At 45.3% G+C, this 16582-nt stretch overlaps 2 protein-coding genes across 2 annotated transcripts; one reads left to right on the forward strand and one right to left on the reverse strand.

The window, feature by feature from the left end:
- The first annotated feature begins 10333 nt into the window (after nucleotides 1-10333).
- On the forward strand, nucleotides 10334-13969 carry LOC125530928 (GDP-mannose transporter GONST1). Its single transcript, XM_048695343.2, has 9 exons — nucleotides 10334-11210; nucleotides 11312-11501; nucleotides 11646-11785; nucleotides 11897-12026; nucleotides 12149-12247; nucleotides 12351-12505; nucleotides 13011-13127; nucleotides 13262-13359; nucleotides 13463-13969. The coding sequence occupies exons 1-9, from the start codon at nucleotides 10552-10554 to the stop codon at nucleotides 13510-13512; spliced, it is 1638 nt and encodes a 545-aa protein (XP_048551300.2). The 5' UTR covers nucleotides 10334-10551; the 3' UTR covers nucleotides 13513-13969.
- A 78-nt stretch (nucleotides 13970-14047) lies between these two features.
- On the reverse strand, nucleotides 14048-14673 carry LOC147973578 (thylakoid soluble phosphoprotein). Its single transcript, XM_087522128.1, has one exon. It carries the CDS (start codon nucleotides 14576-14578, stop codon nucleotides 14219-14221), a length of 360 nt encoding a protein of 119 aa, XP_087378254.1. The 5' UTR covers nucleotides 14579-14673; the 3' UTR covers nucleotides 14048-14218.
- Nucleotides 14674-16582: the final 1909 nt, after the last annotated feature.

Here is a 16582-nt window from a genome sequence, read left to right on the forward strand (position 1 = left end):
CCGGTGGTCCACCGGGTGGGGCCACCTGCCCCGGGGGCCACATGGGCTGTAGGGGTGTGCGCCTTGGCCTGTATGGGCCAAGGGCACCAGCCCCAAGAGGCCCATGCGCCAAGAGAGAGGGAAAGGAAGAGTCCTAAAGGGGGAAGGCGCCTCCTAGGTGCCTTGGGGAGGTGGGACTCCTCCCTTGGCCGCACCCTTCCTTGGAGGAAGGGCCAAGGCTGCGCCCCCCCCCTCTCCCTTGGCCCTATATATAGTGGGGGAAGGGAGGGCAACCATACCTAAGCCCTGGCGCCTCCCTCTCCCTCCCATGACACACCTCCCTCCTCCCGCAGTGCTTGGCAAAGCCCTGTTGGAATCCCGCTACTTCCACCACCACTCCGTCGTGCTGTTGGATCTCCATCAACCTCTCCTCCCCCCTTGCTGGATCAAGAAGGAGGAGACGTCGCTGCTCCGTACGTGTGTTGAACGCGGAGGTGCCGTCCGTTCGGCGCTAGGATCATCGGTGATTTGGATCACGACGAGTATGACTCCATCAACCCCGTTCTCTTGAACGCTTCCGCGCGCGATCTACAAGGGTATGTAGATCCACTCCTCCCTCGTTGCTAGATGACTCCATAGATTGATCTTGGTGACACGTAGGAAAATTTTGAATTATTGCTACATTCCCCAACAGTGGCATCATGAGCTAGGTCTATGCGTAGTTTCTATGCACGAGTAGAACGCAAAGTAGTTGTGGGCGTTGATTTTGTTCAATATGCTTACCGTTACTAGTCCAATCTTGATTCGGTGGCATTGTGGGATGAAGCGGCCCGGACCGACCTTACACATACTCTTACGTGAGACTGGTTCCACCGACTAACATGCACTAGTTGCATAAGGTGGCTAGCGGGTGTCTGTCTCTCCCACTTTAGTCGGATCGGATTCGATGAAAAGGGTCCTTATGAAGGGTAAATAGCAATTGGCATATCACGTTGTGGTTTTTGCGTAGGTAAGAAACGTTCTTGCTAGAAACCCATAGCAGCCACGTAAAACATGCAAACAACAATTAGAGGACGTCTAACTTGTTTTTGCAGGGTATGCTATGTGATGTGATATGGCCAAAGGATGTGATGAATGATATATGTGATGTATGAGATGATCATGTTCTTGTAATAGGAATCACGACTTGCATGTCGATGAGTATGAAAACCGGCAGGAGCCATAGGAGTTGTCTTAATTTATTTATGACTTGCGTGTCAACATAAACGTCATGTAATTACTTTACTTTATTGCTAACCGTTAGTTGTAGTAGTAGAAGTAATAGTTGACGAGACAACTTCATGAAGACACGATGATAGAGATCATGATGATGGAGATCATGGTATCATGCCGGTGACGATGATGATCATGGAGCCCCGAAGATGGAGATCAAAAGGAGCAATATGATATTGGCCATATCATGTCACTATTTGATTGCATGTGATGTTTATCATGTTTATACATCTTATTTGCTTAGAACGACGGTAGTAAATAAGATGATCCCTCATTAAAATTTCAAGAAAGTGTTCCCCCTAACTGTGCACCGTTGCGAAAGTTCGTCGTTTCGAAGCACCACGTGATGATCGGGTGTGATAGATTCTTACGTTCGAATACAACGGGTGTTGACGAGCCTAGCATGTACAGACATGGCCTCGAAACACATGCAAAACACTTGGGTTGACTTGACGAGCCTAGCATGTACAGACATGGCCTCGGAACACAAGAGACCGAAAGGTCGAGCATGAGTCGTATGGTAGATACGATCAACATGAAGATGTTCACCGATGTTGACTAGTCCGTCTCACGTGATGATCGGACACGGCCTAGTTGACTCGGATCATGTAATCACTTAGATGACTAGAGGGATGTCTATCTGAGTGGGAGTTCATAAGATGAACTTAATTATCCTGAACATAGTCAAAACGTCTTCGCAAATTATGTCGTAGCTCGCGCTTCAGTTCTACTATTTAGATATGTTCCTAGAGTAAATTTAGTTGAAAGTTGATAGTAGCAATTATGCGGACTAGGTCCGTAGACTGAGGATTGTCCTCATTGCTTCATAGAAGGCTTATGTCCTTAATGCACCGCTCAGTGTGCTGAACCTCGAACGTCGTCTGTGGATGTTGCGAACATCTGACATACACATTTTGATAACTACGTGATAGTTCAGTTAAACGGTTTAGAATTGAGGCACCGAAGACGGTTTTGAAACGTCGCGAAACATATGAGATGTTTCGAGGGCTGAAATTGGGATTTCAGGCTCGTGCCCATGTCAAGAGGTATAAGACCTCCGACGATTTTCTTAGCCTGCAAACTAAGGGAGAAAAGCTCAATTGTTGAGCTTGTGCTCAGATTGTCTGAGTACAACAATCATTTGAATCGAGTGGGAGTTGATCTTCCAGATGAGATAGTGATGTTTCTCCGAAGTCGTTACCACCAAGCTGCTAGAGCTTCGTGATGAACTATAATATATCAAGGACATATATGATGATCCTTGAGATATTCGCGATGTTTGACACCACAAAAGTAGAGATCAAGAAGGAGCATCAATTGTTGATGGTTGGTGAAACCACTAGTTTCAAGAAGGGCAAGGGCAAGGAGGGATACTTCATGAAACGGCAAAACAGCTGCTGCTCTAGTGAAGAAACCCAAGGTTGAACCCAAACCCGAGACTAAGTGCTTCTGTAATAAAGGGAACAGCCACTGGAGCAGAATTACCCTAGATACTTGGTAGATAAGAAGGTTGGCAAGGTCGATAGAAGTATATTGGATGTATTATGTTAATGTGTACTTTACTAGTACTCCAAGTAGCACCAGGGTATTAGATATCGGTTCGGTTGCTAAGTGTTAGTAACTCGAAATAAAAGCTACGGAATAAACGGAGACTAGCTAAAGGTGAGATGACGATATGTGTTGGAAGTATTTCCAAGGTTGATCAAATATCGTACGCTCCCTCTACCATCGAGATTGGTGTTTGCGTTGAGCATAGACATGATTGGATTATGTCTATCGCAATACGGTTATTCATTTAAAGAGAATAATGGTTACTCTGTTTATTTGAATAATACCTTCAAATGGTCTTACACCTGAAATGAATGGTTTATTGAATCTCGATTGTAGTGATACACGTGTTCATGCCAAAAGATAGTAATGATAGTATCACCTACTTGTGGCACTGCCACTTAAGTCATATCGGTATAAAACGCATGAAGAAGCTCCATGTTGATGGATCTTTGGGCTCACTCGTTTTTGAAAGGTTTGAGACATGCGAACCATGTCTATTGGTGTATATGCATGAAGAAACTCCATGCAAATGGACCGTTTGGACTCACTTGATTTTGAATCACTTGAGACATGCAAATCATACCACATGGGCAAGATGACTGAAAGCCTCGTTTTCAGTAAAATGGAACTAGAAAGCAACTTGTTGGAAGTAATACATTTTGATGTGTGCAGTCCAATGAGTGCTGAGGCATGTAGTGGATATCGTCATGTTCTTACTTCACAGATGATTTGAGTAGATGTTGAGTATATTTACTTGATGAATCACGAGTCTGAATTATTGAAAGGTTCAAGTAATTTCAGGGTGAAGTTGAAAGATCGTCGTGACAAGAGGATAAAAGATCTATGATATGATCATAGAGATGAATATCTGAATTACGAGTTTGGCACAGAATTAAGACATTGTGGAAATTGTTTCACAACTAATACAGCCTAGAACACCGTAGTGTGATGTCCGAACATCATAACTGCACCCTATTGGATATGATGCATACCATGATGTCTCTTATCGAATTACCACGATAGTTTATGGGTTAGGCATTAAAGACAACCACATTCACTTTAAATAGGGCACCACGTAATTCCGATGAGATGACACCGTATGAAATATGGTTTAGGGAAACCTAAGTTGTCATTTCTTAAAAGTTTGGGGCTGCGACACTTATGTGGAAAAGTTTCAGGCTGATAAGCTCGAACCCAAAGCGGATAAATGCATCTTCATAGGACACCCAAAACAGTTGGGTATACCTCCTGTCTCAGATTCGAAAGCAATAAGGGATTGTTTCTAGAATCAGGTCCTTTCTCGAGGAAAAGTTTCTCTCGAAAGAAGTGAGTGGGAGGATGGTGGAGACTTGATGAGGTTATTGAACCATATCTTCAACTAGCGTGTGGCAGGGCACAGGGAGTTGTTCCTGTGGCACCTACACCAATTGAAGTGGAAGCTTATGATAGTGATCATGAAACTTCAGATCAAGTCACTACCAAACCTCGTAGGATGACAAGGATGCGTACTACTTCAGAGTGGTACGTAATCCTGTCTTGGAAGTCATGTTGCTAGACAACAATGAACCTACGAGCTATGGAGAAGCGATGGTGGGCCCGGATTCCGATAAATGGCTCGAGGCCATAAAATCCGAGAGAGGATCCATATATGAAAACAAAGTGTAGACTTTGGAAGAACTACTTGATGGTCGTAAGGCTGTTAGGTACATATGGATTTTAAAAGGAAGACGGACAATGATGGTAAATGTCACCATTAAGAAAGCTCGACTTGTCGTTAAGATGTTTTCCGACAAGTTCAAGGAGTTGACTATGATGAGACTTTCTCACTCGTAGCGATGCTAAGAGTCTGTTGGAATTATATTAGCGATTACTGCATTATTTCCTCGACGTTTTTGAGGAAAGGTTGTATGTGATACAAACCGGAAGGTTTTGTCAATCCTGAAAGATGCTAATAAGTATGCAAAGCTCCAGCAATCCTTCTAGGGACTGGAGTAAGCATCTCGGAGTTGGAATGTATGCTTTGATGATGATCAAAGATTTTGGGTTTATACAAAGTTTATGAGAAACTTGTATTTCCAAAGAAGTGAGTGGGAGCACTATAGAATTTCTGATAAATATATGTTGTTGACATATTGTTGATCAGAAATGACGTAGAATTTCTGGAAAGCATATAGGGTTATTTGGAAAGTGTTTTTCAATGGAAAGCCTGGATCAAGCTACTTGAACATTGAGCATCAAGATCTATAAGGATAGATCAAAACGCTTAATGGTACTTTCAAATGAGCACATACCTTGACATGATCTTGAAGGTGTTCAAGATGGATCAGTCAAAGAAGGAGTTCTTGCCTGAGTTGTAAGGTATGAAGTTAAGACTTAAAGCTCGACCACGGCAGAAGAAAGAGGAAGGACGAAGGTCGTCTCCTATGCTTTTATCATAGGCTCTCTACAGTATGCTATGCTGTGTACCGCACCTGAAGTGTGCCTTGCCATGAGTCAGTCAAGGGGTACAAGAGTGATCCAAGAATGGATCACAGGACAGCGGTCAAAGTTATCCTTAGTAACTAGTGGACTAAGGAATTTTCTCGATTATAGAGGTGGTAAAAGAGTTCATCGTAAAGGGTTACACCGATGCAAACTTTGACACTAATCCAGATTATTCTGAGTAGTAAACTGGATTCGTATAGTAGAACAGTTATTTGGAATAGCTCCAAATGTAGCGTAGTAGTTGCATCTACAAGATGGCATAGAAATTTGCGAAGTACATACGGATCTGAAAGATTCAGACCCGTTGACTATAACATCTCTCACAAGCATAACATGTTCAAACCCAGAACTCATCGAGTGTTAATCACATGGTAATGTGAACTAGATTATTGACTCTAGTAAACTCTTTGGGTGTTAGTCACATGGGGATGTGACCTTGAGTGTTAATCACATATCGATGTGAACTGGATTATTGGCTCTAGTGCAAGTGGGAGACTGTTGGAAATATGCCCTAGAGGCAATAATAAATTAGTTATTATTATATTTCCTTGTTCATGATAATCGTTTATTATCCATGCTATAATTGTATTGATAGGAAACTCAGATACATGTGTGGATACATAGACAACACCATGTCCCTAGTAAGCCTCTAGTTGACTAGCTCGTTGATCAATAGATGGTTACAGTTTCCTGACCATGGACATTGGATGTCATTGATAACGGGATCACATCATTAGAAGAATGATGTGATGGACAAGACCCAATCCTAAGCCTAGCACAAGATCATGTAGTTCGTATGCTAAAGCTTTTCTAATGTCAAGTATCATTTCCTTAGACCATGAGATTGTGCAACTCCCGGATACCATAGGAGTGCTTTGGGTGTGCCAAACGTCACAACGTAACTGGGTGGCTATAAAGGTACACTACAGGTATCTCTGAAAGTGTCTGTTGGGTTGTCACGAATCGAGACTGGGATTTGTCACTCCGTGTAAACGGAGAGGTATCTCTGGGCCCACTCGGTAGGACATCATCATAATGTGCACAATGTGACCAAGGAGTTGATCACGGGATGATGTGTTACAGAACGAGTAAAGAGACTTGCCAGTAACAAGATTGAACAAGGTATCGGGATACCGACGATCGAATCTCGGGCAAGTATCGTACCGCTAGACAAAGGGAATTGTATACGGGATTGATTAAGTCCTTGACATCGTGGTTCATCCGATGAGATCATCGTGGAACATGTGGGAGCCAACATGGGTATCCAGATCCCGCTGTTGGTTATTGACCGGAGAGTCATCTCGGTCATGTCTGCATGTCTCCCGAACCCGTAGGATCTACACACTTAAGGTTCGGTGACGCTAGGGTTATAGAGATATTAGTATGCGGTAACCCGAAAGTTGTTCGGAGTCCCGGATGAGATCCCGGACGTCACGAGGAGTTCCGGAATGGTCCGGAGGTAAAGAATTATATATAGGAAGTGCTATTTTGGCCATCGGGACAAGTTTCGGGATCACCGGTATTGTACCGGGACCACCGGAAGGGTCCCGGGGGTCCACCGGGTGGGGCCACCTGCCCCGGGGGCCACATGGGCTGTAGGGGTGTGCGCATTGGCCTGTATGGGCCAAGGGCACCAGCCCCAAGAGGCCCATGCGCCAAGAGAGAGGGAAAGGAAGAGTCCTAAAGGGGGAAGGCGCCTCCTAGGTGCCTTGGGGAGGTGGGACTCCTCCCTTGGCCGCACCCTTCCTTGAAGGAAGGGCCAAGGCTGCGCCCCCCCTCTCCCTTGGCCCTATATATAGTGGGGGAAGGGAGGGCAACCATACCTAAGCCCTGGCGCCTCCCTCTCCCTCCCATGACACATCTCCCTCCTCCCGCAGTGCTTGGCAAAGCCCTGTTGGAATCCCGCTACTTCCACCACCACGCCGTCGTGCTGTTGGATCTCCATCAACTTCTCCTCCCCCCTTGCTGGATCAAGAAGGAGGAGACGTCGCTGCTCCGTACGTGTGTTGAACGCGGAGGTGCCGTCCGTTCGGCGCTAGGATCATCGGTGATTTGGATCACGACGAGTATGACTCCATCAACCCCGTTCTCTTGAACGCTTCCGCGCGCGATCTACAAGGGTATGTAGATCCACTCCTCCCTCGTTGCTAGATGACTCCATAGATTGATCTTGGTGACACGTAGGAAAATTTTGAATTATTGCTACGTTCCCCAACACCAACATATCTAAGGAGGGGCGGGGCTCCCCAAAGAGGAAGAAGCAAGAGAAAAAAATCGTAGGGCTAGACACAAAAAGGAGAGCTGGTTTATGGTGACTCCCTGATGATCATAATGAGACCTAGCCTCAAACAACATGTAGGGTTGTTGCCGGATGATGTTTCCCGGGGCCCGAAGCTGTCTAAATCCTTGTCTTGTGTTGCGTCTCTCGATTTCTCTCAACCCCGCTCAAGCTACTACAAAGATGCGTTAGCCTTATGACTAAGTCCTGACACTAAGGATATCTGCCATGACAATTCCACAACAATATGGTATTACGCTCTGAAATCTACATGCCAGGACTGTGCACCTACTATTGAATTGCACAGACATGCACAACTAGCTAGCTCGAAGTTAGAACCTACAAGTACAAATTTATTCATCTCGCCAAGGTATCTTTTTTGCCTTAATACCTAAGATACTTGCCACCGACTAGCACTCTCGCGAGATGATAATGCACAAATATTTAGCACCTGTCGTCACCCAATTTAGAGCCTCGATCGCTACATACTTGAGCGAAAGTGATTGTTGGCAGCTTGAATTTACTGTTGAAGACTCCTGCATTGCGCTAGTTCCAATTTCTCCATGCCACAAGCAAAAGAGAGGGCATCCCTTTCATGGTCATTATGCATCAAAAGAGTCGGCCACGGCTTTGACGTTTGTTGAAAACTTGCCAAGATTGCAGGTCGAGCCCCGGGACCCCAAACCAATCCTTGGCCAAGTTCCAAATCCTAAGGGAGTAGCGGCATTGGAATAGCAAGTGTGCCCTAGTTTCATGAGCCCCCTTACAAAAGGGTCAAAACCCCACAATTTGGCCGCCCTTGTTTCCCAAGGTGGTCTGCCATCCAAATTCGGTTTGTTGATGATTAGACAAGCAAAAAATTTGCACTTAGTGAGGCGTCCAATTCCTCCTAACGGTGCTCTTGAGGTTGGTGGTGTTGTCTAACCTGAATTGTGGCTTATATGTGGAAGTTGTCGAGTATTGGCCGATTGCAGTCACTTCCAAACAATGGAGTCTTAATGCCCCTCACATAGTAGAGTTTGTGAAAGTGATCTCGCAGATATTGAGGAACTCCCGGATGTGTTGAGTTGTGAGCCCATCGGCGATGTTTGCTTGGTCCAACCCAACATTATTGTGAAGAGACTTTTTAATGCACTATTTTTTTCTTTTAGATGGCAAAAATAGACGGCTCCAAGTCTTTCGGCCTATGACCATTAGCCCAAGTGGAGTTCTAGAAGCTAGCCTTGTTGCCTTCTTCGATGGTAATGGTGGTGGTGGTATCAAAGATGTTCATATCATTGTCATTGAATGGATCCCCTATGTCGAAGTCTAAGGGCGTGCCGAGTTGTGAGTCCATCGGTGATGTTCATTTTGGTCCACAGAAGCATTATTGTGAAGAGCCTTTTAATGGACCCATTATTCTTCTTTGAGGTGGCATAACTAGATGGGTCCAAATGTTTCGGCCTATGACTATCAGCCCAAGCATTTTAAGACTTCGAGCGAAAATGTTCAGGAGCGTAAGATGGTCTACTGCTATGGTTGTGAGCACTGCCCTTGACCAAAACAGCACAACCATCAAGAGTGTAGTGCTCTCCGTGTCAAGGGTGGAGATGGCCCACAATTTTATTCTGGAAACGAGTTCTCTACATTCGCTTGAGCGCAAGAGGGAGCTCAAAAAATCGGACATGAAATGTTTTTCTGGCTGCTGGTAAGCTAGCTCTGCATGATCTCATCTAGGTTTAGGTCACGCCAACGGATGGGGGCAACAAGCTCTTCTCAAAATTGGTTTTTTAACTTTCCTGAAGTTATTAAGAGCATCTCCATCAAACGCGCGGTTGCGCGACGCGCTAATTTTTTTTGCAACGCCGAAATAGTGTTTTAGCATGCTGGCTGGTGTTTTGCTTTACCATAAGCATAAAAACACGGGGATTGGGCCCCACTTACAACAACCTAGATTTTGCAGCGTGTGTGAGCAGGCACATCAAATAAATAGTGCGTGATGCCGTTTTTCCCAACGCGTTCAACCTACTTTGCCACGCGCGGGATTTTAACGCGTCTGCTAAAGCGTCAGTCTCGGTCACGCGCACAATATAGTCGGTTTTCCAGCGCGCGACTAATTTAGCACTTCTTAGACATGCTCTAAAGATGCCTTATTTTTTTCGATCGAAGGGGCCACATGGCCCCATTTTCATTATGAAAATGGAGTTGTTTACAGGGCAACAAACCAACCATTACATCACTTATCTAGAATCACACCAAAATGCTCCAGCCTAACAAGCCTAATCATCATACCACTGATATACATCACCACATCAAGATGCTTCAATCTATCCAAAACTAATCAGGAAAGGCCCTAGTGTCACGCTAGCTACAAAGGTACGAACAGATTAAAGGACGACAACCAAATTAACACAAAGGCTTCGAGACCAGCAAGCATTTCCAGCGGCTAGCTTTACAAAATCCTTCTCACATGCGGCGCCAAACCATGCCCACCTCTCAAGACATCACGAGTCACCCTCACGATACGTCTAGACACCTGATGAAGCATGTTTTATACCCCTCTTTTCTGCAGATTTTTCCAAGAGTCGAGTAGGGAACAAACAAGAAAGATAATGCCAGTAAGATATCTAGGCATAACACTTTGAAAACAGGATTTGTTCCTTGTTTTCCATTTAGACCACAAGAGAGCAGTAGTACCCAATAAAACAACAACTCTATCTTTACTAGTATAGCTAGACAACCAGATCTAGCACGGGTCGAGAAAAGACATTGGAGCTCTCTGGTTCCCTAGAGCACACCCCACAATATTCCACAGGAACTTAGCTAAGGTCGAAAATAAATTGGATGCCTTATTGGTGGGTGAAAAGTTTAGAAATCCAAATCAGCGAAATTTGGGAAGGACCATACAAACATTCTACTGTAATTTTGAATCACAACGTAAAACGAATTTGAATCCATGGGCGGGGAGCTTTTTAAATCCAAGGTCAACATAGCGTAGGAAGGCCATCATGATGCGCCAACAATGTCAAACCTTTCTTTTCGGCGATGGCTTGAGTTTGACTCCAACACTCGTCTTCCTTCCTCCCCCGCTCCGCGCGGCGAACATGGGCGCCGCCGCACGCGTCGTCTCCCTTCCTCCACCTCGGCTCCCCCGCCGGCCCGCGACCTCAGTCCCTTCCGCCGCACGCCGGCTCCCCCTCCCCCTCCCCGCGCCCCGAGGCCTCGCCCGCGTTGACCTACTCACCACCGAAGGCGCCAACCACCTTCTTCCACCTCCCGCCGCTCCCCTTTGCGTCCCCTCCAAGCCCCTCCATGGCGTTGAAAGGCATCTCCTCCTCCCCCCTTTTAGCATCTCCCATCCCCCCTCGCCTCCCATCACCTCCTCCTTGGAAGAAGCATCACCGCCCTGCATTTCTTCCCCGGCCGTCGAGGTTTGCTTCCTTCCGGGCCCGGCCTCCATGTCACTGGACCACAGCCCCACCGGCTCTCTCGTCGTGTACGGCGATGACATCGAGGAGGCCATGTCCCCCAACCGGAGCGTCGCCGCCGTGGCCGTCAAGGACGGCGACGCCTCCGTGTACAAGATCATCCACGGCTTCCTCAAGCAGAAGAACAACTCCATCATCAACGTCGCCGCCAGCGTCGCCCGCAAGGCCGCCTCCAACAAGTAATGCGGTAGCGCTAGGCGCTAGCTGTAGTGTCACTCTGTCAGATTTCGTCTTCAGAGATGGATGGAGAGGTCGACTGACTGACTGCTTTGTTTGGCAGGCTGTCGAGGAAGACTTCGGATGTTTTCGACACCTTGATTCAGCAGCAGCAGAGCAGGCTGGGGAACAAGACCGGGCCTCTGCTCTCTGGGATATCCTACTGCATAGCCTCTTGCAGCATGATATTGCTCAACAAGGTGGTTCTCTCCAGCTACAACTTCAGTGCTGGCATCTCACTCATGCTGTACCAGGTAATCAACTTGTTAATTAGTATCTCTTGGTTGAACCATTCTGAAGTAACTTCATAGCTCAATACTGGCATATGTGTATGCATATGAGATGTGGTGCTTGCATTGACAAGTTATTATCGAGCTGATCATGACTACTTTGTTCAGAATCTTATATCCGTGGTCATTCTTGTGGCACTCGAGTTCTTCGCTGTAATTTCAACAGAAGAGCTAACATGGAAGTTGATCAAAGTCTGGATTCCAGTTAATCTCATTTTTGTTGGAATGCTAGTAACCGGAATGTACAGGTGCATCCTGCTTAAATGTGCACTCCATAGTCTGAATTGATTTCTACGATCTTCTTACAATAATATTGGCCTGACCTTCTCTATTCCCCTTTTGTTTCTGTCACGTTTCAGTTTGAAGTACATAAATGTTGCCATGGTGACGATATTGAAGAACATGACAAACATTTTAACGGCTGTAGGGGAGATATATGTTTTCAGGAAGTGTCAGAACAAACAGGTTTGGGCTGCCTTATGCATGATGGTACGTCCTACTTGTTAGCATTAGCTAATGACTTCACTACACCCACCTGTTCTAAGAGTGTAACAACGACAGACCAACATGATTGCTGACCTCGGTGCACTTTCTCTCTGTTTCTCCTGCAGATTATATCAGCTGTCAGCGGCGGTATGACAGATCTTTCTTTCCATTTAATCGGTTACGCGTGGCAGATTTTGAATTGCTTTCTGACAGCAGCCTATTCGGTTAGTTCATGTTGTCCTCATAGTGCGCACGGACGCACACATAAAGACGCCCCCTTTAGTGTTTAACCTTGACTGATCGCTAACATATGGTTTCTCATATCAGCTTACACTGAGACGCCTGATGGACACAGCCAAACAATCAACTAAATCGGGTTCTCTCAATGAAGTTTCTATGGTGTTACTTAACAATGCGCTCTCCATCCCTTTCGCGGTCATTTTGATTATTGTCTTCAACGAGTGGGAATACGTGTACCAAACGTAAGAACTTAATCTTACTCCCTGTCTCAGCCATACATAAAAGCAATATGAACTTACTATGATGTGCAGCAACTCTTATTTATTCAGGACTGAGTATTTATTTTGTTTCCGAAGCAGAGACTGAGTATTTTAGAGTATAGTTTACATTACTAACTTTCCCAGCAGTAGTTATCATGCACTAACTTTTCCATTTATGCAAGTCATGTATCTGTACATATTAAAAACTCATTTTGCTCTGTTCCACTTTGAAATTTTAACTTGCCTTGGACATTTTGAGTTTGCTCACAAAAGAAGCTATCTCTCTAACCAACTCTAGCATGAAGTCTGATGAAATGGAAAAATGAAAGACTGCTCCAGTACTGTGTCCCGTAATATTTTTATTTTTCCGAAAGATGTCCGCAGCTCTGACTTTGCATTCACTCATTTTAGTGCTTTCAAAGGTAGAATTCATCGTTGTGCGTTTTTTTCAGTTGCACTTATGCGTGTTTTCTCATGCCATCTGCAGCGAAGTTATCAGAGAGCCCATGTTCTGGTTTTTTGCGACCGCCAGTGGATTGTTAGGACTAGCGATCAGCTTCTCATCCGTGTGGTTTTTACAGGAGACTGGCCCAACAACTTACAGGTGAGATGATACTACTAACTCAATTCCTTCTTCAATGTGCCCACATAAATGTTTGCATGAAAAAAAGTATCACACTAACTGTAACACCATCAAAGTTCTATTCACATGTTGATAATCACTTTTCTCCCTTTCAGTCTTGTTGGCTCACTAAACAAGATACCCATTTCGGTTGCTGGTGTCTTGCTATTCAATGTTCCTGTTAGTGTGGAAAATTTGTTCAGCATAGTTTTTGGTAAGTAATCTGTTTCATCACCACTGGGTTATGAACATGCTGCCTTGCTACCCTATGAGTGCAACCTCTGATGCATCTCTGTACTTGATCTTAACATCTGCAGGTCTTTTTGCTGGGATATTCTTCGCAAAGGCAAAGATGTCCAAGTCCTAATGTTCACTCTCCTGGCGCGACTGTAACACGAAAATATTCGCACGGCAAGGCCTCCTATCAACTGTACAGATATACGATCAGAGTCCGTTTGAACTTGTCGAGTCGATTGGGATTTCGTGAAACATTCTGTTTATTCTTTCCCGGATTTGTTTCATAACTGCATGCAGAAGGCAGTTTGCAGGACTTGTCACAGCTTCTATCCAATTGTTGATCTCTGCTCAAGAAGTTGAGCAGAACAACCATACAAAATAAAGGGAAAAGATTTGGCCATTTCAACACCGGGAATTTGCTGTTGCTGTGCCCCAAGAGCTTCCTCTGTTCCTCTGATATTTTTCAGTTTCTTAATCATTGTAAATAAATTGGAATATCACAGCCAACCAATCTTTGGCTATGATCTAGATATCCGTATATACTACTTATGTTTAAAATCAGCAGTCCCAGAGATATAAAGGTTGTCGGTATTGGGATCTTAGCAAAGCAAAGCTTAACATGGGTATATGACATACTGAGCCTTTGAGAGAAATTACTCCAGAAGTTGTGTGAAGAAGAATACAAATCTATAAGACATCACAGCAAGAATCATTTGAGTAGTTACACCGCGTGTACATATATGCAGATCTCTGCGATGTTTTCCATGGAGTTACAGCAATAAATCGAGCTATGAGATCGAAGCACGCACCCAAGCGCGCGCACGTGCTTATGTAGTTCAGCCTTTCTTGGCGAAGAGGCCGCCGAGGTTGAACCCGCCGCCGCCCTCGCTGCCGGCCGCGGGCTTCTTGCCGGAGGTGGTGCCGCCGGCCTTCCTGGAGGCGGTGCCGCCCGTGGACGGAGCCGGGCCGTCCACCTTGTTGAGCAGCGGGTTGGTCTCGATGAACTCCTGCTCGTCCTTGACGATGGCGCTGACGATGAAGTCGAGGATGCTCTTCTCCTTCTTGGCCGGAGCCGGCGTGCCCCTCGTCGCCGCCGGCACCGCCAGCCGCGTCCGCTGCGGGCGAAGGCTACTCCTCCCCGCCGACGACGCCGGCGCCACTGCCGCCACGCTGCTGCCGAACCCCACCGATGCCATTGCTAACGCTAGGTGGCTCTCGTGGATTTCTTGGCGATTCTTGGCGGCGAAATGTATGTATGGTGGGACTGTGTTGAACTTGGTGAGGGTGGCGATCGGGCGGCCATATATGCGTGGGAGGCAGGGAGACGATCGGGAGGGGATGGTGGCCACAGGCGGCTTATCCTCACCACGCGCAGCTACGTGTGCGTGCCAGCCATCGGCAGTGCACTGGCCGTGCGTCCCGCGAGAGGTCGGCGTGGGCTCGGCACAAGCGCAAGTGGGATCAATTCGGTTGTAGGGCCAGCGTTGCTTCGTCTGTCTCTTACCAGTAAAAAAAGATCCCAAAGCAAATGACGATACAGACTCTTATACCGTAAAAAAAAAACTCACAGAAAGATCCCAAGACAAATGACGATACAGATGCAAGATTTTTTTTATTTGCGGGAAATATATATATGCAATACAAACAATCCACACATTCAAAGTTTAAAACAGGACTGACTCATGAACCAAAAACACAAATCCAGCTATGAATGGACATATGGGTCCCTTTGACTTGCCCTTGCTGGCTGGGCAAGCTTTGACCTGGCCCCACATGTAAGTGAGAGGGGGGAAGGGGTTGGGAGAGATTTTAATCCTTTTCTTTTTACTGGGCCCCACATGTAAGTTACATATGCAGAGGGGGTTAAAAAACATCCAAAGAACGTCTAATAGACGGTCAAAACCCTTTGACTGCATAGAAATATCCACAAAATGTCTCATATACGGAAACTTTTTCTGCCGATATATCAATTCGCGGTATTACCTCGTATTCACTGAAACACTTCTGGTAACCCGAAATGGTTTCGGTTTCCCTCGAAACTATTTTTTATAAGGTAATAGCACCTCAGATCCTAGAACTTGCACGAAATGTGATGATTTGGTCCAAAACTTGCAAAACTCTACTCCACCCTCCTTCAACTTGCACCAAATGTGATGTTTTCGTCCACATCCTATTACGTCATGCTATTTCTTGAGCTTGCGTTGTTTTTTCTCTTAAAGAGGAAAGGGTGATGCAGGAAAGTAGAGATAAGTATTTTCCCCGGTTAAGAACCAATGTATCAATCCAGTAGAAGATACACGCAACTCTCCAATCTATGCACCTACACAAACAATCAAACACTTGCACCCAACGCGATAAATGGGTTGTCAATCCCGTCACGGTCCCTTACAAATATGAGCTCTGATAGAGATACATATAAAAAATTACTAAAACGTAAAAAAAAATGCAGCAAGGCATTTTTGGCTTATAGATCTGAAAATATATGATGAAAAATAGACTCCGGGGCCATAGGTTTCACTAGAGACTTTTCTCTTGAAGGAAAATAATACGGTGGGTGTACAAATTACTGTCGAGCAATTGATAGAAAAGCGCAAAGTTATGACGATATCCAAAGCAATGATTATGAATATAGGCATCACGTTCGTGTTAAGTAGACCGACTCCTGTCTGCATCTACTACTATTACTTCACACATCGACCGCTATCCAGCATGCATCTAGAGTATTAAGTTCATAAGAACGGAGCAACGCCTTAAGTAAGATGACATGATGTAGATGAATAAACTCAAGCAATATGATGAAAACCCCATCTTTTTACCCTTGATGGCAACAATACAAATACGTGCCTCGCTACCCCTACTTTGTCACTGGGTGAGGACACCGCAAGATTGAACCCAAAACTAAGCACCTCTCTCGTTGCAAGAAAAACCAATCTAGTTGGCCAAACCAAACCGATAATTCGAAGAGGAATACAAAGATATCAAATCATGCATATAAGAATTCAGAGAAGATTCAAATAATATTCGTAGATAATCTGATCATAAATCCACAATTCATCGAATCTCGACAAACACACCGCAAAACAAGATTACATCGGATAGAACTCCAAGAACACCGAGGAGAACATTGTATTGAAGATCAAAGAGAGAGAAGAAACCATCTAGCTACTAGCTATGGACCCGTAGGTCTGTGGTAAACTACC

This window comes from Triticum urartu, chromosome 5A (assembly GCF_056163025.1).
Source record: "Triticum urartu cultivar PI428250 chromosome 5A, HENAU_Tu73, whole genome shotgun sequence".
Classification (NCBI taxonomy): domain Eukaryota; kingdom Viridiplantae; phylum Streptophyta; class Magnoliopsida; order Poales; family Poaceae; genus Triticum; species Triticum urartu.